Raw genomic sequence first — 27,100 nt, 5'->3', positions numbered from 1 at the left:
AGTACGTAAAAATCAGTGAGTGAGTTGAATCTTACTTAAGAAATGAACGATTGAAGGAAGCATGAGTTTGGTCATTGCTTTTTTGTTAAACTACAATAAGGCCAGGCTGTTCCTATTGAATACATTAAAAATACTTAAAAGTGATTCGAATCCAATATGAAAAGGTTAATGAGTTTATAGTCAGTTACTCAGTAAAAGAGTACCTAACTACCAGTGAGGAATCAACTCTATCCAGGCGATCAGATTATCATAAAAAGGCTAAGTAAATAAAACAAAAAGGAAAATGGTAAAAATTAATCAAAAGAGTTGGTAGACAGCATAAAGATTTGAATCTCTAAAGAGTGAATGAATCAATAGAAGAGCTAGTAGTTGTCACTAGGGCAGAACAACAAAGACAACAAGTTAGTAGATGCCATAGAGATTTGAATCCTAAAAGAGTGAATGATTCATTTAAAGAGTTACTATTCATCGCAGCACAATGAGCTCTAAGCTGTGGCTCGAATCCTAATAGAGTGGCTAAATAGGCAAACGAGCTACTAGTCGCCATAGCAATCTCGAACAGTGATTTGAATCTCAATAAAGCGATTAGAAAGCTAAGAGAATGATTAAGTAAGTAGAAGGGCTACTAGTAGCTCAGATAAATGAATCTTATATAGTGATTCAATGCTCAAAACATGTGACTAAGCAGAACTACAAATACTCAAGGATTCTACATTAAAATCTCTGATTTTAGCTTCCTAGTAGTAGACTTACTGATCAACATAGCTGTATAACGATTCAAATTGATTCAAATCTTAAAAGAGTAAATGAATAGGCAAAAGAGTTAGTAGTCGTGCCGTTATTAAAATGCGAAAAATAGCTCTTTTTCCCAAAAGAAAGAATCAAATTATTCTGGCAACTGTTTAGTCTGATCTAAGTCCTTCAAGAGCTATATTAATTCCCAGTCATCAATTATGATTCATATGATATATGTTATGATTCATAGAGGATACCCTTTACAATCCTTCCGCGAATCAAATCTCTTACTGTGGAATAACTGAATCAAATCTCTCGCGTTATGTGAACATACCTTATAGCTTATAATGAAATCCTCTTGTATGAGTTCAATTTTACAGCCACGTTTCAAGTGTCTTTGCCGTAACCATCGTCCTCTTTAATCTACAAGCTTGCAAGAGATCATTTGCCTACCCAATCAGGGCCTTCACCTCACCAAAGGGGTTTTCCCCGAAAACTAGAAAAACAAAAACGCATATCATTTATTATGCAACGGTTGACCGGACGTTTTCCCCAGCTTCCCTACTGTGGCGCCCACCCTGTCCACATTGTTATAAAAGCAAATAAAGCTCGCTTGAGCCGATGATGAAGGTGAAATGTGTATGCAAAAAAAGAAAAAAACCACCATCAGTAGCCAGTGGCCAGCCCGGCTATCCACCAGCATCAAGGTGATGATGAATATTTGATATCGGAAGTATGAATTTTTATTGCAGCATTGATTTTTGCCATGGCCAGCAAAAGAGCTGCACCACGCTCTCATTGATATTCATCACACCGAGCTTTTCGTGGTTCTTCCGACAGTTTTCTAACACAAATCCTGCTGACCGGTGCAGGAGAGCAAAGAGAGAGAGAGAGCCGGTCAGTGAATTTTCTTTTTGCATAAATTTTGAATAATAAACTCACCGCCCGAGAAGTGGGCAATCAAAGTGGGTTCCTCGTGACTCGTGAGTCGACTCCGTGGTCCGGGGAGCGGACCGAGGACCCCATATGTGCAGTGAGCCATAAAATTGTATTGTACGAAGTGTGAAAAGATTTAAATTTTCTTTCCTTCCCACCGTAGCACCGGTATTGGTATGCAAACGGTGGCTGTTCGGTCGAACTCCCCCTGGTAGCTGGACAGTGGCCAGTAGTGGTGGTGCGAATTCTTGCCAGCAGCTGCTACCCTTAAACGGAAGGCCAAAAGGGATGCAAAAATCAACCCCCTTTTTCTCCAGCGATTGACCCTTTTATTCGGCCACTGTGGATTGATCTTTCACGAACGGAGTTACGGAGTCCACAGATGGGTGCAATCACGTGCCCGAAGAATCGGTGGTTGGCTCTACCAAAAATCCCATTAATTTTCTTTAAACTTGACCACGGAATGTGTGTTTGATTGGTGTATGTGTGCGCTCGAACACCCTCTACAAGCATAATCCTATTTCACCACAGGGGACTCCGGGCGATGTTCATTTGATCCTTTCCCGGATGGCACGTGAAAAATTTAAATTTTTTCTCACTCTTCCCGAGCGAGGGTGCTGCGTGTATTTTTTATCCCATTTCAAGGATGAGAAAATGGGAATTTTACATTTTTCACGGTCCAATGAACGTATAGACCAACCAATAGAGTTGTGGTTTCCGGGGGATTCCTGTTGCCTAGGGGCGAAGCATTTTCAATGCCCCTGAGGAAAAATTTTTCACGCCGTTTTTCCAACTCGAAATTGGGTGTCGCAGTGTGTGTGTGTGTGTTGCCGGGATTTTGGGAAGTTCGGGACAACCGTTCTGGAACGCTTCTCACACACACAAACAAGAAAGCAAATTTGCTAATTGGAACATTGGAACCGCCGGTCGCATAAAATCGCCGCTCAAATATAATGAAGAGAAATGATGATCTCCATGTTTTATTGTAATTACAATTATTACAACGGACGCGCACGTCGTGGAAGAGTTCCACGACTCGACGCGATGATGACGGATGGACCCTTTTATTGCTACCGCCGCTTACGTTGGCCAACAGGGCGATACTCTTGTTTCCCAGAACGTTTTAATGCGGTTTTTTGTTTTGCGGAGTCAGGGGTTCTCCCGCGGTCAGGGGTTTCTTTACATTTTATTGCCAATTTATGCAACCTTTCCCCGCAGAAGTTCGTGCGTTCGGAAGCATCGCGAAAATCATTACCGCATCACTATCAGACGCTCGCCGGAGGAGTAAAACCAAAGGGTATCATTTGCAAGAGGAGCAAAACCCGAAGGAAGCTATCAAATCATCCCGGGATTGCAGCAGGGGCAACCAAAGTCGTGATTTTGAAATTTCAATTAAAACGCGCCGTTTTTTGTTTTTTATTGCAATTAAATTACACGCCAGCGCGCCAACAGGAAGCAGACGGCGGGGCTGCGTGAATCAAAGAATCAAAATGGTGGCTCACCATTTTCCTCCGGAGCTGCGAAAAGACATAAATGTGCCGCCTGTGAGTGTGTGTGAGCAAACTCGAGTGATGTGAATTGCACCGGTGAAAATCACGACCCGCGATTGGTTCGGGATATTCAAATTACACACTCCTTTCATTGTTAGAAAAAGGAACCCCACTCCGTTCAACCCTGTCATTACATCATTACAAGCAAAATGGCCACCCTTCTGGTAACCCTCGATTTAAAAAAAAAAAACGGGCGACGAGTAGCTGTTTGATTAGGCTAATTACCCTTCAACAAGTGTGCCCGCTGCGGTACACCCTTTCAACAATAGAGAGGGGTTGAAATTTAAATATTTTGATACGGAGCGCGACACCATAGACCGGCAAGGACGAATTGCGCAGCATCGTCGCAGCACCCTTTCTTTCGAGAGCCACACCGCTAATAAAAAAGGGGTTAAAGGGATACTAATGAATAAATGCATATTTAATGCGTGACCCTTGCGCTTGTTAGGGAGCGAAGGGATGATCTGCGATGTAAATAAAGTGCGTGCCAACAAAAAAAAAAAGACGGGGTTTTTAAGCTTGGTAAGGATATGGGTTAAATGAAGTTGTCCTTATGGCTATGGAAGGATAAATTAACCCTTCTCGGGAGCAATAATGGCAAACACTTTAAAAATTCATTCGCTGGGCCCGGGTTTTTTGCTTCTCGATTATCACCACTTCAATCGCATTAAACTAGTGCACTTTATTACCTGATCGTGGTGCGATCGCACCTTTTAGGGGGGGTTGGAACACCAACAGGTGGTGAATAATTGAGCAAGGGAGGAACGATTATTTAAATATTTAATTAATAATCTCGTTGCAATAGAAAGGGGGAAGGGGGAAAGGCCCGATGTTGTTATGTTGGGCGAGATATTGTCATTGTTAAACAAAACGATTACCAGAGCGTCAGAAAGGAGTCGTACCATCTGCTGAACAGGTGAAACCAGGGCAAATCCTCTTCGAGGAGAAATCCCTTCTTTTTAAAAACTACACGTCCACGGGATGGTAAACATACCATACTTCTTGTGGCTTTTGTTTAGGCACGCGTCCTTTTTTTTTTGGTGTTGGGTTGTGCTCAGGTAGATCCGGTGCGTTAAATGTCAAACCCCAATACTAGTCCTCGACGGAGAGTGAGAGAGAGAGAGAGAGAGAGAGAGAGAGAGAGCCGGCAAAAGTCAAAGATTACGACGCTGAACCCTTTTTTTTTGTTGTTGCTCGGTCCTTCCTGTTGGCACGCGGGAAAAACTTTCGATTTACTGCGGGACATGGCCCAAGGATAACAAACCTTTGTCTGCCACGGATGTCTTTCCTTGTCCTGTCCTGGTAGGTAGGTTGACAGCGAACCAAGGATCGTAAAACTATTAACTAAGTGAGAAAATAAATCTTGATTCCTGAGGTGGTTCGAGTGCGGTGCGACAAGACGGAAAGGTTGGGCACGAGTCAAGCTTGGGATGCTATGCCTAGCTCCTCAAAGTTAGGCCTGAGGACAACAGAGAGCGTTCCTCTTCTACGTTCGTAGAGGTTTAAGTTTTAATCGCTAATTCACCCATCATCTTCAGACGCTTCTGCTGGCGATGTCAGGACCGTTGAGTCCTTTTTTTTGTTGGTAGGGGGACTCGTAGACTCGTGCCGGGAAGGGCCGGGATATTAACATCATCATCACAGGAAAAGGATCGAATCGATCTTCAAGCGTGATATCAAACTCGCTGCTCGTCTCTATTTCCTTTATGTATATATCCTTCCGGTGCGTAATGTCCTTACACACACACACACACACGCGGGTATGATGATGCTAATGAAGTCGAGAGATAATCTTGGTCGTGTGCCAATCGACGATCCCTTACTGCTTTTTTTTTCTCGATGCGTTAGAAAAAAGGGGTAAAAACCCTTCGCGAAAGACAGATTAGGCTAATGAAAAAAAGGGGTTCGGAAAGGGAATCAATTGATTCGTTCGCCGCACTGGCAAACGGCGAACTCTCAACTCCGCCTCGTTTGCGTAAGTAATTTTGGGCACGCGCAACCGTTTGATGCGGGAGGGGGCACGACGACAAAAAACGACGATCAATAACGATCCTTCCTACCTACGCTACTTACCATGCGAACGGGGCGGAGATGGTGATTTTGGTGTTTTTATGCTTAGATCTGGAAATGAAAAAAAAAAATAAAATCGAACGAGAATATTAAAATAGGGTAAAGACTTCATATAAGCAGGAAGGTGTATAAAATAGACCATGTCCTCGTTGCTTGTTTTTTTTTGTTTGCTTCGTTTACAGCCCAACCAACTTTTATGAACATTATTTCGGGCATTCGGGGGCTCGTGAATTATTCACTCGGCGCGTTTTGCAGGAACTTTGCTATTGCAATAAATTAAATCGAGGGGACTGTGGTGGACAACCGCACACTCCCTTAGCTTAGCTTATAGTGTGCACATGTCAATATATTTTCATCTCCAGCATCTTCGCCAGTTCGATTTGCTTTTCCCTTTTGCTTTTTCCTTTTTTATCCACTATATCCAAATGAAGAGGGCCTAATGTGAGGGCAGGACACTCCTGGCGAAGGACGCACGCACGCATAAAAGAATTGAACGGAACACAACACCAGCAAACTTCGGACGAAGAAGTGTTGAATTACCCCAGCAACAGCAGCAGCAGCAGCAGAGGATTCTTGAGGGAGGACCAACAAACACGCACCCAAAAACAAAAAAAGAAAAGGAAAAACACACGGTGCGAAGGTGGACAACCGGTGCGATCTCTCTCGGCGCAGCATCGTACCATCTGCAATCGCTTTTCTTGTGTCCACTGGTGACAGTATTAGGGCGCTATTATTTATACGGCGTGGATGGAAACCGGGCCATCTTACTACGCTGCCTCGGCGACGTGTCCATCGATATTTTATAGGCTTTGCCCGGGGATCTCAGGTCTGGTGCGTTATTGTTCCCAGAGGGATTTTAAAGTTCGGACCGTTCGGAGCCGGTCGCATCATCACCACCATCATCCCCTAATAAATAATTGCGAGGATACTGTCGCCCTTTTGCCACGGTTGCTCCTGCTGTGTCCAGCCAGAGGGTCATTCGACTTCACTTTTTCCCCCTTCCCGATGGTTGGCTTGCGATGGCTTGAGTTGGCGATACGTCCAAATATTTTTATGCAAATTGTGATGTGCGGTTTTGCTGAGGAGGGGTAGGGGGAAACGCGTTAAGCGGCATGACAAATTCGTGGCACCCGGACACCTTTTGACCCTACGCTCGTTAAGGGCACCATCTGTGTGTGTGTGCGTTGCATAAATCGAAGGGATCGAACCGTCCGAACGATGGATTAAAGTTTAATTAATTATCCTTTCCAAGTAGGGAAATGTATGGGAGGTGTCCCAGGCGCCGGTAAAAAAACAGTCTCGATAAGGGACAGTTTGGAATTCGGAAGGTTAAAAAAACGAATTGCCCGTTTTTTTTTCATTGTGAATCCCATTACAGCCGTATAATTCTAGCTAATGCTTTCAAAAGCCAGCAACCCAGCCAACCAGCATCAATGTCGCCGAGGACTCGTGAGGACCATTTGTGAGGAGGACCCGTTGTGCTACTGTTTATGCAAAGTCACGGCAGTGGGAACTCTGTCGCTCTGTGTTGTGCAGAGTTTTTTTTTACAACAAAAAAGCGCATCAGTTATACGCACATTACTGGCCCTTCTGTGTTTGCACAAAATGGCAGTGACAGAGAAAAAAATCATTAAACGCTCTCGCAACTCTCTCTCTCTCTCTCTCTCTCTCTCTCTCTCTCTAGCACACACACTCTGTGGCCGATAATTTATTTATCCAAAACGGCCGTGTACGAGTCCCTAACCGCTTTTCCACCTTTTCTTTAGACCGTTTGCCATTTGAATATTTACCGTAGGAGCTGACGGAGAAAGAAAAACGGACCCCGTTGCCCCGGACGACCGATTTTCCTTAGGTGGCTTCGGTCGATCTTTTGGCATCGGATCTCCTACGGGCAACGGGCGGTCTGCCTAGCCTTTTGTTTATGCAAATAAGCATGTGATTTTGAAACCTTTCTGGCCCCGACTTTCCTCCAACCCGCGGTGTCGGCCAGGTGCATCCGTACGATGCGTGCGGTGTCTACACGATAAGCGTTAAATGAGACCACCGGACCCGGGGACCTCATTCGCACAGCCGGCAAGGTGCAACTGGTTCTTTGCGTCTTTGCGTCTCACTGTTTTTTTTTCTCCTGTGGGACCCAGCCATTTTCCTGCCAGCCGTTTTATTTGCCTAGCTTTGTGCCAAATATAGTTCCACCGCTCCGGTGGCCGGCCCCCTAATGAGCTGCACATTTACATTGGAAATGAGTTTGACGGATGGATGGACACCGACCGCTGGACACTTTGGCCCTGTGTGTGTGTTTGTGTGTGTGTGTCCACATCAAGAAGCATTTAATTTAGCAAGCGTGCTCATTGCCGGTTCTAATCTGCCCCACACCGAAACCGAGAACGATGCTGATACGCTTTGCATGATGGCTTCCTTCTCGGGCGTACAATAATGGACAGGCGATTTCCCACCCCTTTACTTTAAGGAATATCTAGCCCAATTATAGCAACGGCCATTTGGCGCAGGCCGAGGTGCGATTTGCGTTAACCCGCGGACCCATGTTTGCCTCATTAGCCAAATTTAATTAATTGCCATCGTCAATGGGGATGGGGATGAGAGGGGGTAGAAGGGGGGTTTTTTGTAAGGGGGAAGACGAGATGAAATATTTACTTTGTTGGTTGTTCAAAAAATGACGAAGTTAAAAATAACTCCCAACTTCAACAACCGAGAGCGATATCTCGGGAGTTGGCGCTTAGTTCTTATGGTCAGTCTTCTTCGAGTCCTTGAGAAGCAAAAGAAAATGGATGGCCCAATTAGAGTTCTAAAATAAGCGCGCGTTTGGTAATGATTTGCGACGATATTGCCCCCCCCATTAATCAGCCACGATTTATGCCATTTCTTCGCTAAGCCGCACTAAACCACCCAACACCGCGCCCCGAACAGACACACACTTTTGAGTGGATAATTGACTGTAGAAGAGGCTCTTGCAAATACGCCTGATGACGTACTCCGTTACACACGGAGTCATGCCATTCCCGCCGCAATTTGCCCGCACAAAGAAAGGTGAGAAATCCCTTCAACGAGGACGAACCGATCAGTGTGTGTGTGTGTGTGTTTCAAACGCAAATAGTTAGCGCTTTTCCTCACCGTAGTTGCCGTTTTCCACCACGCTCGCTATGCATATGTGCACGCACTCGCGTATAGCCTCCCCACCAGACCGAAGTGCAGCCGTTGCGCCGGGCGAATGCACCGAAGCTTGGTAAGCAAATTTTTGCCCCACCGAGAGCCCCCTCGCTCCCGCCCCGGGTTGAGGCTTTTTTGCTCATTTGTATGTAATTCTTTTTGACTGCAATTAGGCGCTTCAATAATCCTTTTAATGCGCTTCGCAAACCGCGAAGCTCAAGTGAGCCCCTTGAGAGGGGCTTTCTCACCCCCCCGTCTCATGGGTGGAGGATCCTCGAGCACTGGTCGTAATTATTATAATTAAAATAAAGTGAATAATAATTAATTAATGGGTTTTTGCCGTTTTGCACGCTGCACTGCTAATGATGCACCGAACCGGGGGGAGGGTGGTGGTTGGTAGTGGCCAAACGGTTTTTTAAACAATTGGCTGGCGGGGTGCTGTTGTGCCCTGCTTCCCTGTTTGTTTTTTTCTTCTTCTTTTCCACCTGCACGCACCGATTACCGGTGATGCAGGTTGGCACCGGCGGCTGGCACCTCAAAATGCAAACTGCAAGCAAAAATTCACATTTGCGAAATCGAAACGTGCTCAGTTCTGTTTGTGTTGCTTTTGTTGATCCTCAACGAGCGATCGAGTAGATCGAAAAGGGAAAAAAGGGGAAAGAAAAGGGTTCCCAAAAATCTCGCTGCAACTTGTCGAAGGAAAGGTACCTGTGACGCTCATAACGCACAGGAAATAGTTTCCTTGATCGAGAGCAAGCAATTTCGGACGCAGATAAGGATCTCGGTGAAGATCTCCTGCGTCAATAGGAGAGAGAGAGCGAGAGCGGAGTCATCGTCATCGGTGAAGGAAAAGGATTAACGAAAGGGAAATCTGAAGTGGATGAAATTTCATCCTTTCTTCTCCGTGTTGGGCAAATTATTGGGAAAATGTATTCCCGATCAGACGGGAAATTAGATGGATGCAGAAGGAAGGACCAAAGAAGGAACAAAAAAAAACGGCTGAAGTAAAAAATCATGTTCCTGATGCGATAGCGATCTCCACGAACGACGAGGTGATCGCGCTTGCGAGTTGAAAAGCCCCCGATCGATCAATCTCGATTCCTGGGATGGCGAGCAAATTTGCCTAGCAAAACATCACCTCGCTCGAACGGTTTTTTTTTTCGAACGGCTCTGGCATGGAAAATTGTGGGAGAACGCCTGCAGGTGAGTCCTTGGCCAAAAGAAAAAAAAAACATGCCGAGTAAGGACATGAGGCCTTTGGTTTTTTTTTGTGTGAAATGCTTGTGTCGGGCCCGCTTTACCTGTGCTGCCCAGGTTTGGCGAAGGTGAGCCTAAAGTGCAATCGAAACAGGAAGCTCCTAGGACTAGGGAACGATTTTTCATGTCGCTCCAAAAGCAGCACCGAACCCCGAAAATAATAAAACATTCAACCTTCTTCGGGCCTGTTTTTTTTTCCTCTCCTGCCTCAACACCTTGGGTACACCTACCCAAGCGCAGAAAAGAAGAACGAAAAGCTATTGATTTCGGTACAGCTTTCGAGCGGTGCGCTCCAAGGCCGACCGACATGCACTGCCGCGCCATTTCGATGCGAGCGACGAATGCAATAGACGACATTAGAGGAATTGAAGTGAAGCAACAAAAAAAAAAAAGAACCAAAAGCTGGAAAGGTTACGCATATATGTGTCCCCCGGAGTATAAGCTTCCTTTTTCTTGGCTCAAGCAAAAACTGCATTATTTGCGTTTGCATTGATCGGTAATCGATTGTCAGTTGTCTCCCGTGCACGTTCGACAATTAATAGCGTAAAGGTGGAACGGTGTCTGCCCGCCGCATTGTGTTCCGTTGAGGACGATAAATTTTAAGAAGAATGGTATGTAGAGCAGGAAATCTGGCTTTTTTTCGTCTTCTTCTTTTTTGGGTTTTTGGTCGGAAAAAAATAATTGCTGGATAGACGAAAGGAATAATGATGATACTCATGAGAAATTTGTTTAACCAAGTGCTCTTGATTGTACAGGGATTTTTTTTACTGGGGATTAAATGTTCAATCATTAAGAAGGATGAATGGAAATCATCTTGGTAATATGTCTAGCGTAGCGGTAACTCTGGTTATAATTTTAATAGCTTCAGGGATCGTCTATGGCGATCTACAAAATCGTCTCATTTATAATGCATAAAGTCCTTAATTTTGGACAGAAAATTTAGCCATAAAATTATTAAGCTTAAGGCATCTGATCTTGACTAGAAATTTCAACTCCAACCCTAAAAAAAAGTGAGGTTCCTCTTAAAAAGGCATATCGTATTCAATAAATTAAAGTCCACTCTTTCTGGTTCGTCCCTCATATTGGTCCTTAAATAGCTTATTAACAGAGGCTTCCAGAGGTTACAGCTGGTAGGTTAACCCCTCCTGGAAAGATTGCCAGTAAGGTTCTTAAACCTTCTGTCAGCAACTTGCTCTCTTCGGTAAGGTGAATTCTGAACTGGTACCTAAAATTCGTGACGTCAGTAGGTAAAATGCACCCCTATTTGTCGACCCCTTTAAGTCCTAATTTCCACAAGAAGATGCATCTTGTGCATGGAGACATACGGCCTTCTAAATCAAGTCAACCAACTAAATATTCAGAAATAGCTTAAGAACTCTAAAGGCGAATGAGGTTTCCAAGACCCAAAGCGTCTATAAATAATTGAAAAGCTTCAGAACTCAGTCGGTCTAGTTGGAGAGCTCACCAGAATAAAGTACGCGACTGTGCTTTATCATTGAGCTACAATGCGAAATAGCTTAAGCGAGTTGGCTTATGAGTGTAAGCCTCTAGCTCTTTCTATTTTTAGTACATTGTTTTAAAAAAAGAAAAGACTCTTTACCTTAATTTAAACACAAGAATAATGATAATAATCGTAGGGTACATCAGACCCCATGAGCTTGCTCATTTAGTGTACCAGTCAGGCTCACTTCAAGGCCTCGGTGCAATGAGTACTCGAGTGTACAAACAAGTGTCTACTGCTAAAGAACAAGAACCCCTTTTCAAACCCCGGACAAAGCACCACCGCTAACACTTGCTATAAACACATTCAAATCTAGCCCATCTAATCATGCTCTAATCTCCCACTCTGGCTCGCTCACATGACATATTATTTGCATTCGATTGCTGCATGTGTCAACAAACACCACTCGATTATTTTAACTCTCTTATATTCCGATTAACAAACTAGGCCGCACACTGGCTGGCCACTCCAAGCCACAGCAGTTTCATAATCTGCTCCCATAAAGGTGGGATTTTATCGCACTGTTTAGTTTTCTAACTCTGTTCTGCCTCAAGCTGCGCTTCTACTACAACCCTGCCGCCACAATCGGACGACCGGTGCTATCGATATCGGCGGAAGCACCTTATCGGCACGTTCTCTCTCGCTCTCTGTGCTGGCGCTTATCGTACGTCAAGTCATCGGCACTGAAGTCACTAATGAGGAAATGTGTCACGGCTGTGACGACCGACGACTTTCGGTACTTTGGTTGGGCACGGGCAACACTTACATCGTTGGGTGGGGGACGGCGTACGCAGCAGCTCCCGTTTGACCGAGTGATTATTGTTGTCCTCGCGGTCGGCCCGGTGGTCGCGCTGTTCGCGTGCCGTGGCCCAGGAACGGACCTTCGACAGGACCATGCTGGCGACGCCGGTCGGTTGCGGTTCGCTCAGGTGGCTCGAGTTCGATGGTAACAATAGCATATCACAGTGTGCGGTACGGCACCTACGAAGCTTCCGCGGACGTTCCTCGCCGTTTGTCGCAATTTTGTCCTACAGCTTGTGGCCGGCGATACTGGCCAAGATTTAAGATGGCCCAACAAGGGGGGGCGAAGGAGAAAAAAAAATCGGTGGTTTTTTAACACAATCACACACGCACCAATAGGCAGATTGTACTATTTTCCAGTGACACTTGGACGGTACGCTAATCACATCGCGACACAAACAGTTGCGCACCGACAAGGCTTGGACGGATTTGCCGCACCAGTATTCAGCACCGTCGCACGTGATGAAACATCGCACAACGCACACATTCGGTCGAAATGGAAATGGAAAACCACGCACGCACACGGAAGGAACGAAATTGCAGATGCAAGGAAAAATCCGCCAGCAAACACAACCACCAGAATAGATTCTTCACTTCACTCGTTGTGGCACCGGGTTGTTTTTCGCAATTTGCACCATGCACGAACGCGTAAGCTACCAATTTTTGCGGAATTATTCGCCCCGTGCGTGTTCGCAAACACTGGTGCCCACGGTGTGTGTGCTGCTATTTACGAGGAATTATACGCAATGAATGGTACGAAACGCGCACGCATCCGAACTGTTGGAGAGGTAAAAGAGATCTGATTTTTTTTACTACTATCACTATGTTGTTGAACACACGGGCTCGTGTTGGGAGACCACACTCACACTAATACCGCATCGCTTGTCGAGCGAGGTAGAGAGGGAGCGAACCGTCAGCGAGTGTGTGTGCGTGTGCGAGAAGTTTACTGTACAGTATGGAGGGGAAAGAGCATAAATTAAGAGCCACTGTTTGTCTCTTTCACGCTACCGGTGTGCTGAGGTTCCAGCTCCAGCGCTGTTATGTTCGCACTCACACAACCTCAGATGGCGTTGAGTGAGACAGTGTGCGCGTGTAGCGTTTATACGCCGTACACCGTAAAACCCGTAAAAGAGAGTGGGGAAAAATCTTTAAAAAATAGGCGGAGACTATTTAAATTAGTTTAGTTTTTTAGTTTTTTTTTACTTTGCTTCGCTTTTTTGTAAGGCTTTTTGTTTCGGGTTTTTTGTTGCTTATTTATTGTGTGTTTTTTGCGTTGAAAGGGAAGGATCATTTCTTGGGTTTTTGTTTTATTTCTATTTAGTTATATATTTTAAAATAATTTTTTGATTTTTTTTATTTAGATGATTTTTTTAAAAATATAATCAAAATTATTTTCCGCGCAGAATTTATTGAGAAATGATGGGTTTAAAACTCATTTTAAATCGCATTTTAAAATTTTAAAAATCTCAGCTTATCCTCAGAATTCTTCAGGTCTTATTGAACAGGAAAAGCAGCAAATCAGCTTTCCGCAAGAAGTAGCTTAAATTGGTAAGATAAGTTTTTTTTTTATCGCTACTGCACTTCTTTACATCCCCCATCAAGATCCGAACAGGTACGATGGTATGCTCACCGTCCCAATGCGAACCCTTGTCCTTCGACTCGAAAGGGAAATATCGAAGGGTCCTTACAGCTCGGACACAGTCTGAAGAGACTAGCAACACGAAAATAAGACGGAGAACCTCATCGCCAAGAAAAAGTGCGTAACAAATAATCGTCATCAAATGCAATCCTGGAGATTGTCCCTTCGGCTCGGTGTCGCTTTGAATGCGTCCTTTTTTGAAGAGAAACGGTCCAAAAATTGCATAAGGTAATTCGTCGTCTCGTTGCTGCATCCCGACCGATCCTTCTCGCCGTTCCGTTGCGGACGATCCTTCGCACGGGGAAGAGGATTGCATTTTTTTGGCCGTTTTTTTCTGTTTCGATTTCAAAAAATCGTAAAATCAAACAAAAAATCGATGCTGCAATTGGGGTTGCACCTTCGTCGTTGCGTATTGAACTGATTTTTCCTTATTTTTTCCCCGGTTTTTTTGTTGTTGTTGCTTCGCTGGATGCGTTTTGTGCTTCGCTTTTTTCATGTTGTATCGACCACCTTAATCGTGGCATTTTCTTGGATTTGCCGCCGATTTTTTTTGTTGTTGTGCTTCAGAAGTACGATTGTGCACGAACATGCGGCATTTGCAACGAGCGTACACATACTTCTCGGTTGTATGTGTGTGTGTTTTTTTGTTGCTTCTCTCTCTTGGGTGGAAAATCTGCCAAAAAATCTATTCACCGACGAGAAATTCTCACGGTAGCAAATGGGAGGATTTTGATGCTTTTTTAACCCAAAAAATAAAAGCGGAGGAAAACGACCGTTGCGCTGGTATGCAATCGAGCCCGTGTCTTTATGTTACCAACGACGTCGACGACGCCGACTGACGGTTAGACAAGGTGTAGAAAATTGCCAAATTACTTGCCAAGAGGAGCGGGGATGAACCGATACCGAGCCAGCACACACTCTAACGGACAAAATCTGTTGTTTTGGGTTGTCGGGGATCTATTTTTTGCTTTCTTGGTTTTTAGCCCGAAAACGTGAAAAAAAAACATGATCCACCCTTCACGGCGGTGTAATTTGATTTATCGCAAGAGGAACGTTTGTCACCGTTTCGTGCTTGTACCTTGGTTGCAGCGGCACGGTTGTGTGCACTTTAAATATTGATTGAAGCGATCGATACGGGGTAAAGATTTAAATGACAGCCAGCGTATGAGCAGTTGCTGTTTTTTGCGGGAAAAAGTAACGTTTTTCTAATGGAAGTCCAAAGGGGGTTAGGCTCGGTGGGAATTGTTGGGGTTAACAAGCAAGGAAGGATTTATGATTTTTTTTTCGGGCAATTTTTGTCTTTTTTTCAAGAAGTTCGAAAGCCTTTGGGAGAACGGAAAGACACATTTTGTAACGAACTTTGGCGCGGTTTTTTTTTTTCAACCAACCGCCAATAAGCGATGGCTTCGATGTGTGTGAACGTTCGCGAACGTTACGTTCCGGAAGAATGTTTGGCGCCAAATCAGCGGGAAAACCGTTATCCGTTAACGGTTATCTTTGGTAGTTTTTTTTTGTTGCGTGGTTGTGTATTTTCCCGCCAAGTTTTTCCTCACCTCCTCTGACTCTGTCTGCTATAAGATCTTCTAACTATGGGTAGCTATGAGATTAAACAACGTATAGCTTGGTGGATCAAATTTTGCTAAACTGTTGTGCACAAGACGAATTCTATAGAGAGACACCTTTCCAGGCTCTAAGCAAATTAGTTGGCACCTTAGTAATATGGAAAAAAATCGCTCTTTAAAATGTCTAAGGCCTTGTCAAGCCTTAGTCTCGGAATAATTGAAGAAGGTTCTCCAATCGAGGTTTGGCCCTCCAAATTCTATTTATTGGAGAGTTGGAGTTGAAGGGGAGTTGGGAGTCTCTTGCATCAAAGATGGAGAGATATATCCCTGAAGAGCGCAGTCAGAAGTTCGTACTGAGTGATTTCCTTCTGCTGAGACATGAGACCTCAGATTACTCTCCCCAGTTTCTGACGCATTTCCCTATTTATAAAACTGCTGGTTGGATGATACCAAGATCGTTGTCCAGATGTTTATGCATTAGGAAGACGATGTTTTAATACTTGAATCAGGTTGAGGACTACCTAAGCAGTTCTATTTTATCAGTTCTTATGGCAGTTTGAAGTTGGCTAAATGAACGATAGAGAAATATTTCTCTAAAGAGCGCCATCAGAAGTTCGTCCTGGGTGTGTGTCTATAGCTGAGATATGGACGACATCCACATGGAATTTCGACTGGGATCTTCTTCAAAGTTTGGACGATAAAGACTTCAGGTGCTCAGATTATTCTCTTCAGCTTCTGATGCTTTTCACGATCTTACAAGACTGTGTGGTTGGATGATAACAAACTCTGGAGCGATATCTTCACTTGAGTGGGATAAAGCCGATGATCAAGGAATACCCGAGGATTTCCAACTATTTTATTAAGGAATGACTTAGTTCCTCGCCTGTCTTGACCATCTCTTCTTCAAAGCATCAGACAACTACTCAATGCTTTCTACAAATACCTAGCAAAGATATATTAGCCCATGGAAAACTGTACAGCTCGCTAGGACAAAGAGTTACCCCACGAAAAATCGATAAAATTGGGCATTCTTTTTTAATGCATATGCTAATACAACTTCATAGGCATTCAAAGAACAGTCTATTCCTAAACTGCTTTAAACATATTTGCCCCAGTATTTGAACTTGAACTACATTGTAAACCTGATCGAATATTCAAATGGAAGAAAAATATTTAACCTTCCACTGCCACTCGAATACCACCACTCATTGGGTGTACGGGTTTTCCTACCCCAAAAGAAAAGGAAAGGTTCTTTCTTCAATAGTTGCGAAAAAAATGCAAAAATACTCGTTGTCCACTTGCTGCTTCCGGCCAAGGGGTTTCAATCGGCCGGCCCGAAAAAAGGGGGCCGACAATCGAAGTGCGCGTCCGTACAGTTTAGCATAAATACACAAATTTTGCATTAAATTGGACATCGGACACACACACACACACACACAGAGGCACGGGACACCGGATGCAGGCACGGACAACCGCAAACAAGGAGGCGACCCTTTTTTTCTGCTTCTTCGTTCTTCGCTTCGTTTGGGATGCTGTGCGGGACACGCTCCACGCACTCACCACCAGTCAGAATCAATTTATAGCAATTGTGCATGCGATTGAAAGCGTCGGGCCTCCGTCCCGCTCCTCCGGTACAGAATCTATTTCCATCCACCCACCGAAACTTCGATTGGACGTTCGGGAAAACTGTCGGGCTGAAGTTGGTCATGTGTGAGTGTGTTTTCATTTACATAAAATTGGCATCGTTTGGTGAAAGTTTGATGAACTTTTCCTCTCAATTTCGTCCGCAAAAACAAGCACACCGCACGGTATTTGCAATGTAGCAATTACAATTTTCGTTTGCGATTCACGGGTCCTGCCCAGTTTGTTGCCGTCTCCTCGGTCGGCAATGCAAATTGCTCGATCGAAGCAATCGTGGCAGCTCGCTACATAAATCATAAGCGTAATGACAGCGATATTTGGCCATGCCGGAGGCCCAATCTCGAGCACTGTAATAATAAGCAACAGCAATTGCTGCCCTCGTCGTCGTATTGAATCGCTTCTTGCTCGGAGCAAGAATCCGGGAATGCCAGGACCGGGTTCTTCCTTCTCGAGCGCATTAAATGGCGCTTGCGAGTCGAAATCTCCCGGGCAAACGAAAAGAGGAAATGCGTCTTTGTTGCTGGGTAGGCATAAATCGCTAAATACAGATCGTTAGCAAGAGGGAGGAATTAATTAAATTTGCCGTTTTGCGTGGAGGGTTTTCCTTTTGCATACGATTATCGGAGCACCCCCCCCCCCCCTTGCTCTCACGAGCAGGAGAATGCCGGAGCGTCTTTTATCGCCGGACATCTGTCCACTCGCAAGCGAAAGCCCGCCAATCGATAATCGACAGCCCGCTCGGAGTTCCTCAGTCCGTACATTTGTGTGTGTGTGTGTAGATTAGAATATTCATGGAGCTGCTCGACCCATGGCGAAGGAGAAAATGCGTTGGCCATTTGGTTACGGAATCGGGCAAGTTTCTCAAATTAGTTCGAGTGGCTCACCCGGCCTGGAGTGCGCGCGCGAGGCAAGTGCGCGTAAGCCTGGGATTATCGATTGATTATACATTATTTGTATGCAAACGAAGGCCCGCACCGTTAATCCTATGCTTCGGATACCATCAATTAATTTTAATGATATTCCTTTGTACGGCTCCACCTTCCGAACGGTGGAGAAAGGGGCCGCCATTCGTTCGTAGCTAAGCATCTTACGCAGGGATGGCCTGCAGGGCATTAATATTCTTCTTCCCCCCCTTCACCATCCAATCCCCCTCCTCCCGGAAACTCCCAGCAAAGATGAGCCTCCTGGCTTGGGAGGAGAATGATTATGATTATTATTATCATTGCGCGCTGCCTTTCGGTCTTGCTGCCTCCCCCCCCCCCACCAAAAAAGCTAACCGGAAGACCGGGACGCACGCCCGGCCTTGCAGGTTGTTGGTTGGAAAATGTAAATATTTGCAAAATTAAATATATGTCCGAGTGGAACGCACCGGTGCAGCGTACCGGCAGGAATCAATCGGAACCGTTCGCCTTCAGGTTGGCGGGGAGCCGTTTTTCTTTTCTCTTTTCTGCCCTTTTGCCCATTATAATACAATTTTTAGCATCTAATAAATATTCCACCGCCGGTGCCGGTATCTTTTGGGGCAACGCAAAAAAAAAAAAAACGGAGAGCCGCCGCGGCTCGATGCCTATTTCGGAGGTCAAAAGAGATAAACATAAAATTGACCATCAAGCACAGGGGACGCGAACGACGCGGTAGTCCCTTAAAAAGGATATTACTTTGGTGAATGAAGAGCCCACGGACCTGTCCGAAAAGGGGGAGGGAGGGTGGTCGGGGGGCAAAAAAAGATGTAACCAGTTTTGCATTAAAGTGGATTGGAAACAAACGTCTCTGGGTTCGCTTTTCTCCTTTTTGCTCGGTCGGTCTGATCGATTTGAATTCTGTGCCAGTTTTTATTGAGGCTACAAACCGACCCAAGAAGAAGGACGATAAAGGACAAGCGTTTTTAAACGATCTACCTTCAATTTCTGCTCACTGTACGCAACAATATCAATCAATCGAGAGAAAGAGCGAAACCGGGGAGAACCGCTTCGGAAGGCAAGGGGAATGCATTGCCGCGCGTGGATTAGATTTTCCATTTCTATGCAACATCAACATTGGACAAACGCACACTTTGAGAGGAATGTGTTTTTGTGATAGAATGGACAACAAAAACCCTGAGCCTTGCGATTCATGGATTGTGATCGCTTTCCTCCTTTTTTTTGTTGGGTCATGTGTCCTGCCGAAGAAGATAGCTGAGGGTGTGCTGCGTTCTCTTTGATCTTTTCGAATCATCACACACTCTGTTTGAGTTCCATTATGCTGGTTGTCGTACGATTCATTTTACAGGCATAGGCTACAAAACGCTATCCAAACAGCAGCGTTTGCTGTGTGTGTGTAATAAAGAGGTAAAATTCATTGATTTGCTTCCATCCAATCGCGGCGATGCTGAAGCAATCAAATTTGACCATTTTCCAAACCGGCCGGCCGGCATGATGATGTACTTTAGTCGTGGTTGGAAGTTAAAAATTAGATTTTCACCTCCCGCAAGTCGCCGCACACATTTGGTGGAAATTTAAAACCTTTCCCCGTTGGGCGCGCAGTACGAACCCTCGCCCATTTTCGGCAGGACAATTTATCCCGAAATTGGATTCACCTTTTTTTGGTGGAAGGATTCACCACAGCATTAAGCGACCGAGGTCACCGGGCGCGTGCCAAAAGTGCGGTGGTGGACCCTTCGCCGATACGTCAATCGTGGGTGCTAATGTACGATCGATGCCGGGATCGATCGGAATAACCCTGTGATTGTCTCGGGCTGTATCGTTTGGCTGAAAGTGTGCGCGACATTCGATTTAATGGACAGTGTTGTTCCGTTGGTGTGTCCCTCACAGGTATGCTTCCTTCATTGTCTTTCGCCGAAGCCGGCCGACATTGTGCATGGGTGCCGATGGCCGGGTATTGTTGTGGGTGAGCATCCATCGCCGCATCCCTGTGTACAACCGGACTGTGCATATTAAATGTTGCCGTGCAGATGTTGTTTCTCTCATTCAATAAATAAACAAGCGCTTGACCCTTGTCCGACACGGGAACGGCAGGGCCCATGGTCTGCTGCAGGGTGATGGCAAATGGGCAAAAATGGGTGACCCCGAGGGTGTGCATTCGCAGCAGCATACTTTTGCGCCGTTGTTTGAAGCGAACAATCGGAGCACACTTGAAGTGCACACCCTCGCACGGACGCTCCGCAATCACGGGAATCACGCGTAGTCCAGTTCGAGGTCGATCTGTCCGGCAAGCAGTTGGAACGGTGATGAAAAGCAGTGCAAAGAAGCAGTGTGCGGTTTGTTGGGTGTCCTCCCTCACCGGACTGCACCTTTGCGAGCATCCTTTCTGTCCAGATGTCCCAAAGGATGGGTCGCATAGCGAATGCAAGCGAGACAAGCGAGATCCCATGCCCGGCTAATGAGACGAACTGCGCCGACCGGACCAGACGCACGTCCTGCTGCCAGATGATCCCTACCCCGGCACAGCCGCATCCAGCAGTAGGTGATAATATTCATGGTCCGGTCCGTTAAAATATTGCTCTATTATGCTCATCCCGTTCCTTCCGCAGCCTGCATGCTTCAATTTCAACCCCTCGCCAGCAATCGCCACATGCCCTTTTGTCTGGGGCATTTTTCTTTTGATTATGTGGCTGTTCATAATATCATCACCCGGCGGACTTTCTGGAGAGCGCGACAGAGACCAAACAAAACAAAAAAAAAAAATCGATACAATTTATTATGCTTAAGGAACGTGCCCGGCGTCACAGCAGAAAGGACCGTTCGGCACGAGCAGGAAGCAAATGGGTTTTGCTTTATGTACACCATCGTCAATTAAGAAATATATCATCCACTCAGAGGTCACGAGATGGTGTGATGATGTATCCTTTGGGGAAAAGAAGTCTTCTGATATGAGCTTTTTGTGTCCCAGTTGATGCTTGCTATTTGAACTTCTTAACACTTCTTACTATCGAGCACTAACATAGGTAAGAGAATTATTCGCAAGCAATTGAAGAAGACCAAACTTAAGTCACAACACGGAACACGAACTACTGTTGATTGATTTTCCGGATAAATATTTATCTCCCAGTGCGCCACACGTTACACTCACCAGCATCAAACCGTACCAACATTGTGAAAGAGAGGAACCAGGTCGTGATACACAACTGAACGGTGATTTTGCCGACACAGCTCGTTACTGAGTGATGCAAATTGTTGTTTGCGCTGGGCAAGGTGTTCAAACGACTGGCTACTTAACCTGAGCTGATAGAATCAACAGCAGGCGGCTGGAAGATCAACAGCCACAGTGACACGTTACCGCGATCCAGTTGTGTCAACTTGATGGTGCTTTGAGTAATTATGGTATAAAAGGAAGTGCTCGCGGGCAATGCAACTTGCAAAACGTGTTCCCGGAGTTAGCTTAACAATACTGGATTACAAGCATGGAAAAGTTTAAAGGTAGTGTTTTGTGCACAGTGGTGTTAACATTCATGGTAAGTTCTGGTGGTTTTCAAAGCTGAGTGTTAAACAGGAGTTTGCAAAGTGTTCGGAAAGGCAGTGGTTAATTTGTGCTGTTACATTTTGGTTGTATCTTTCACAACAGGTGTTGTCCAGTGTGAGTGCCGGTATTAAAGATGAAATGCGTAACAGTGTGTCGTTCAAGCTAACGGAATTGATAAGAAAACTATTCCCGGTGGATGAAAAAGTGTTGGATAGTCCTTCGAACAGCTTGATACCCAACCTTATCAAGACGATAAAGGATTACATCTTCCCATCAACAACAACTACCACCACTTCAACCACTGAAACAACTGAATCAATAGACACTCAGCAAACAACCCCGCCAGCAACCGACGATCAAACAAATGTTCCCGATGATAAACAACAGCAGGAAGACGAGCAAACAACGACCACTGACGACACAGAAGCATCAACAACCAGTGATGAAATGTCTACCGGAGAGGAGGACGCGACTACTCCAGCAGCCGACGGAGAGACAGAAAGCACGGTGGCTGAGGAAGAGGCCGAGACTACTCCAGCAGCCGACGAAGAGACAGAAAGCACGACAGCTGAGGAAGAAGCCGAGACTACTCCATCAGCCGACGAAGAGACAGAAAGCACGGTGGCTGAAGAAGAGACAGAAAGCACGGCGGCTGAGGAAGAAGCCGAGACTACTCCAGCAGCCGACGAAGAGACAGAAAGCACGGCGGCTGAGGAAGAAGCCGAGACTACTCCAGCAGCCGACGAAGAGACAGAAAGCACGACGGCTGACGAAGAGACAGAAAGCACGGCGGCTGAGGAAGAAGCCGAGACTACTCCAGCAGCCGACGAAGAGACAGAAAGCACGGTGGCCGAAGAGAAAGCCGATACTACTTCAGCAGCCGACGAAGAGACAGAAAGCACGGTGGCCGAAGAGGAAGCCGAGACTACTCCAGCAGCCGACGAAGAGACAGAAAGCACGGTGGCCGAAGAGGAAGCCGAGACTACTTCAGCAGCCGACGAAGAGACAGAAAGCACGGCGGCTGAGGAAGAAGCCGAGACTACTCCAGCAGCCGACGAAGAGACAGAAAGCACGGCGGCTGAGGAAGAAGCCGAGACTACTCCAGCAGCCGACGAAGAGACAGAAAGCACGGTGGCTGAGGAAGAGACAGAAAGCACGGCGGCTGAGGAAGAAGCCGAGACTACTCCAGCAGCCGACGAAGAGACAGAAAGCACGGTGGCTGAGGAAGAAGCCGAGACTACTGCAGCAGCCGACGAAGAGACAGAAAGCACGGCGGCTGAGGAAGAGACAGAAAGCACGGTGGCTGAAGAGGAAGCCGAGACTACTCCAGCAGCCGACGAAGAGACAGAAAGCACGGTGGCCGAAGAGGAAGCCGAGACTACTCCAGCAGCCGACGAAGAGACAGAAAGCACGGCGGCTGAGGAGGAATCCGAGACTACTCCAGCAGCCGACGAAGAGACAGAAAGCACGGCGGCTGAGGAGGAATCCGAGACTACTCCAGCAGCCGACGAAGAGACAGAAAGCACGGCGGCTGAGGAAGAAGCCGAGACTACTCCAGCAGCCGACGAAGAGACAGAAAGCACGGCGGCTGAGGAAGAAGCCGAGACTACTTCAGCAGCCGACGAAGAGACAGAAAGCACGGCGGCTGAAGAAGAGACAGAAAGCACGGTGGCCGAAGAGGAAGCCGAGACTCCTTCAGCAGCCAACGAAGAGACAGAAAGCACGGTGGCTGAGGGAGAAGCCGAGACTACTCCAGCAGCCGATGAAGAGACAGAAAGCACGGCGGCTGAAGAAGAGACAGAAAGCACGGCGGCTGAGGAAGAAGCCGAGACTACTGCAGCAGCCGACGAAGAGACAGAAAGCACGGCGGCTGAGGAAGAGACAGAAAGCACGGTGGCCGAAGAGGAAGCCGAGACTACTCCAGCAGCCGTCGAAGAGACAGAAAGCACAGCGGCTGAGGAAGAGACAGAAAGCACGGTGGCCGAAGAGGAAGCCGAGACTACTTCAGCAGCCACCGAAGAGACAGAAAGCACGGTGGCCGAAGAGGAAGCTGAGACTACTCCAGCAGCCGACGAAGAGACAGAAAGCACGGCGGCTGAGGAAGAGACAGAAAGCACGGTGGCCGAAGAGGAAGCCGAGACTACTTCAGCAGCCACCGAAGAGACAGAAAGCACGGTGGCCGAAGAGGAAGCTGAGACTACTCCAGCAGCCGACGAAGAGACAGAAAGCACGGCGGCTGAGGAAGAGACAGAAAGCACGGTGGCCGAAGAGGAAGCCGAAACTACACCAGCAGCTGACGAAGAGACAGAAAGCACGGTGGCTGAAGAGGAAGCCGAGACTACTCCAGCAGCCGACGAAGAGACAGAAAGCACGGCGGCTGAGGAAGAAGCCGAGACTACTCCAGCAGCCGACGAAGAGACAGAAAGCACGGTGGCCGAAGAGGAAGCCGAGACTACTTCAGCAGCCGACGAAGAGACAGAAAGCACGGCGGCTGAGGAAGAAGCCGAGACTACTCCAGCAGCCGACGAAGAGACAGAAAGCACGGCGGCTGAGGAAGAAGCCGAGACTACTCCAGCAGCCGACGAAGAGACAGAAAGCACGGTGGCTGAGGAAGAAGCCGAGACTACTCCAGCAGCCGACGGAGAGACAGAAAGCACGGCGGCTGAGGAAGAAGCCGAGACTACTCCAGCAGCCGACGAAGAGACAGAAAGCACGGTGGCTGAGGAAGAAGCCGAGACTACTCCAGCAGCCGACGAAGAGACAGAAAGCACGGCGGCTGAGGAAGAGAGAGAAAGCACGGTGGCCGAAGAGGAAGCCGAGACTACTCCAGCAGCCGACGAAGAGACAGAAAGCACGGTGGCTGAAGAAGAGACAGAGAGCACGGCGGCTGAGGAAGAAGCCGAGACTACTCCAGCAGCCGACGGAGAGACAGAAAGCACGGTGGCCGAAGAGGAAGCCGAGACTACTTCAGCAGCCGTCGAAGAGACAGAAAGCACGGCGGCTGAGGAAGAAGCCGAGACTACTCCAGCAGCCGACGAAGAGACAGAAAGCACGGCGGCTGAGGAAGAGACAGAAAGCACGGTGGCCGAAGAGGAAGCCGAGACTACTTCAGCAGCCACCGAAGAGACAGAAAGCACGAAGGCCGAAGAGGAAGCTGAGACTACTCCAGCAGCCGACGAAGAGACAGAAAGCACGGCGGCTGAGGAAGAAACCGAGACTACTCCAGCAGCCGATGAAGAGACAGAAAGCACGGCGGCTGAAGAAGAGACAGAAAGCACGGCGGCTGAGGAAGAAGCCGAGACTACTGCAGCAGCCGACGAAGAGACAGAAAGCACGGCGGCTGAGGAAGAGACTGAAAGCACGGTGGCCGAAGAGGAAGCCGAGACTACTTCAGCAGCCGTCGAAGAGACAGAAAGCACGGCGGCTGAGGAAGAGACAGAAAGCACGGTGGCCGAAGAGGAAGCCGAGACTACTTCAGCAGCCACCGAAGAGACAGAAAGCACGGTGGCTGAGGAAGAGACAGAAAGCACGGTGGCCGAAGAGGAAGTCGAAACTACACCAGCAGCTGACGAAGAGACAGAAAGCACGGTGGCTGAAGAGGAAGCCGAGACTACTCCAGCAGCCGACGAAGAGACAGAAAGCACGGCGGCTGAGGAAGAAGCCGAGACTCCTCCAGCAGCCGACGAAGAGAAAGAAAGCACGGTGGCTGAAGAGGAAGCCGAGACTACTTCAGCAGCCGACGAAGAGACAGAAAGCACGGCGGCTGAGGAAGAAGCCGAGACTACTCCAGCAGCCGACGAAGAGACAGAAAGCACGGCGGCTGAGGAAGAAGCCGAGACTACTCCAGCAGCCGACGAAGAGACAGAAAGCACGGTGGCTGAGGAAGAAGCCGAGACTACTCCAGCAGCCGACGAAGAGACAGAAAGCACGGCGGCTGAGGAAGAAGCCGAGACTACTCCAGCAGCCGACGAAGAGACAGAAAGCACGGTGGCTGAGGAAGAAGCCGAGACTACTGCAGCAGCCGACGAAGAGACAGAAAGCACGGCAGCTGAGGAAGAGAGAGAAAGCACGGTGGCCGAAGAGGAAGCCGAGACTACTCCAGCAGCCGACGAAGAGACAGAAAGCACGGTGGCTGAAGAAGAGACAGAGAGCACGGCGGCTGAGGAAGAAGCCGAGACTACTCCAGCAGCCGACGGAGAGACAGAAAGCACGGCGGCTGAGGAAGAGACAGAAAGCACGGTGGCCGAAGAGGAAGCCGAGACTACTTCAGCAGCCGACGAAGAGACAGAAAGCACGGCGGCTGAGGAAGAAGCCGAGACTACTCCAGCAGCCGACGAAGAGACAGAAAGCACGGCGGCTGAGGAAGAGACAGAGAGCACGGCGGCTGAGGAAGAAGCCGAGACTACTCCAGCAGCCGACGGAGAGACAGAAAGCACGGCGGCTGAGGAAGAGACAGAAAGCACGGTGGCCGAAGAGGAAGCCGAGACTACTCCAGCAGCCGACGGAGAGACAGAAAGCACGGCGGCTGAGGAAGAGACAGAAAGCACGGTGGCCGAAGAGGAAGCCGAGACTACTTCAGCAGCCGACGAAGAGACAGAAAGCACGGTGGCTGAGGAAGAAGCCGAGACTACTGCAGCAGCCGACGGAGAGACAGAAAGCACGGCGGCTGAGGAAGAGACAGAAAGCACGGTGGCCGAAGAGGAAGCCGAGACTACTTCAGCAGCCGTCGAAGAGACAGAAAGCACGGCGGCTGAGGAAGAAGCCGAGACTACTCCAGCAGCCGACGAAGAGACAGAAAGCACGGCGGCTGAGGAAGAAGCCGAGACTACTCCAGCAGCCGACGAAGAGACAGAAAGCACGGCGGCTGAGGAAGAAGCCGAGACTACTCCAGCAGCCGACGAAGAGACAGAAAGCACGGTGGCTGAAGAAGAGACAGAGAGCACGGCGGCTGAGGAAGAAGCCGAGACTACTCCAGCAGCCGACGGAGAGACAGAAAGCACGGCGGCTGAGGAAGAGACAGAAAGCACGGTGGCCGAAGAGGAAGCCGAGACTACTTCAGCAGCCGACGAAGAGACAGAAAGCACGGCGGCTGAGGAAGAAGCCGAGACTACTCCAGCAGCCGACGAAGAGACAGAAAGCACGGCGGCTGAGGAAGAGACAGAGAGCACGGCGGCTGAGGAAGAAGCCGAGACTACTCCAGCAGCCGACGGAGAGACAGAAAGCACGGCGGCTGAGGAAGAGACAGAAAGCACGGTGGCCGAAGAGGAAGCCGAGACTACTTCAGCAGCCGTCGAAGAGACAGAAAGCACGGCGGCTGAGGAAGAAGCCGAGACTACTCCAGCAGCCGACGAAGAGACAGAAAGCACGGTGGCTGAGGAAGAGACAGAAAGCACGGCGGCTGAGGAAGAAGCCGAGACTACTCCAGCAGCCGACGAAGAGACAGAAAGCACGGTGGCTGAAGAAGAGACAGAGAGCACGGCGGCTGAGGAAGAAGCCGAGACTACTCCAGCAGCCGACGGAGAGACAGAAAGCACGGCGGCTGAGGAAGAGACAGAAAGCACGGTGGCCGAAGAGGAAGCCGAGACTACTTCAGCAGCCGACGAAGAGACAGAAAGCACGGCGGCTGAGGAAGAAGCCGAGACTACTCCAGCAGCCGACGAAGAGACAGAAAGCACGGCGGCTGAGGAAGAGACAGAGAGCACGGCGGCTGAGGAAGAAGCCGAGACTACTCCAGCAGCCGACGGAGAGACAGAAAGCACGGCGGCTGAGGAAGAGACAGAAAGCA

At 47.9% G+C, this 27,100-nt stretch overlaps 1 protein-coding gene across 5 annotated transcripts in view; it reads right to left on the bottom strand.

Moving 5' to 3' along the window:
- LOC118510714 (protein nubbin-like) overlaps nucleotides 1-27,100 on the bottom strand; it is a 108,668-nt gene that overhangs the window by 7,172 nt on the left and 74,396 nt on the right. For all 5 annotated transcript variants that reach the window (XM_036052915.1, XM_036052913.1, XM_036052917.1 and 2 more), the window contains one exon: nucleotides 5,295-5,342. In XM_036052915.1, coding sequence (XP_035908808.1) covers nucleotides 5,295-5,342 — 48 coding nt within the window. The remainder of the gene's footprint in view (nucleotides 1-5,294; nucleotides 5,343-27,100) is intronic.

The sequence above is a fragment of the Anopheles stephensi genome, chromosome 3, assembly GCF_013141755.1.
Source record: "Anopheles stephensi strain Indian chromosome 3, UCI_ANSTEP_V1.0, whole genome shotgun sequence".
NCBI classification, from domain to species: domain Eukaryota; kingdom Metazoa; phylum Arthropoda; class Insecta; order Diptera; family Culicidae; genus Anopheles; species Anopheles stephensi.
The sequence above is the reverse complement of the archived record's forward strand: the minus strand, read 5'-3'. Positions and strand labels throughout refer to the sequence as shown.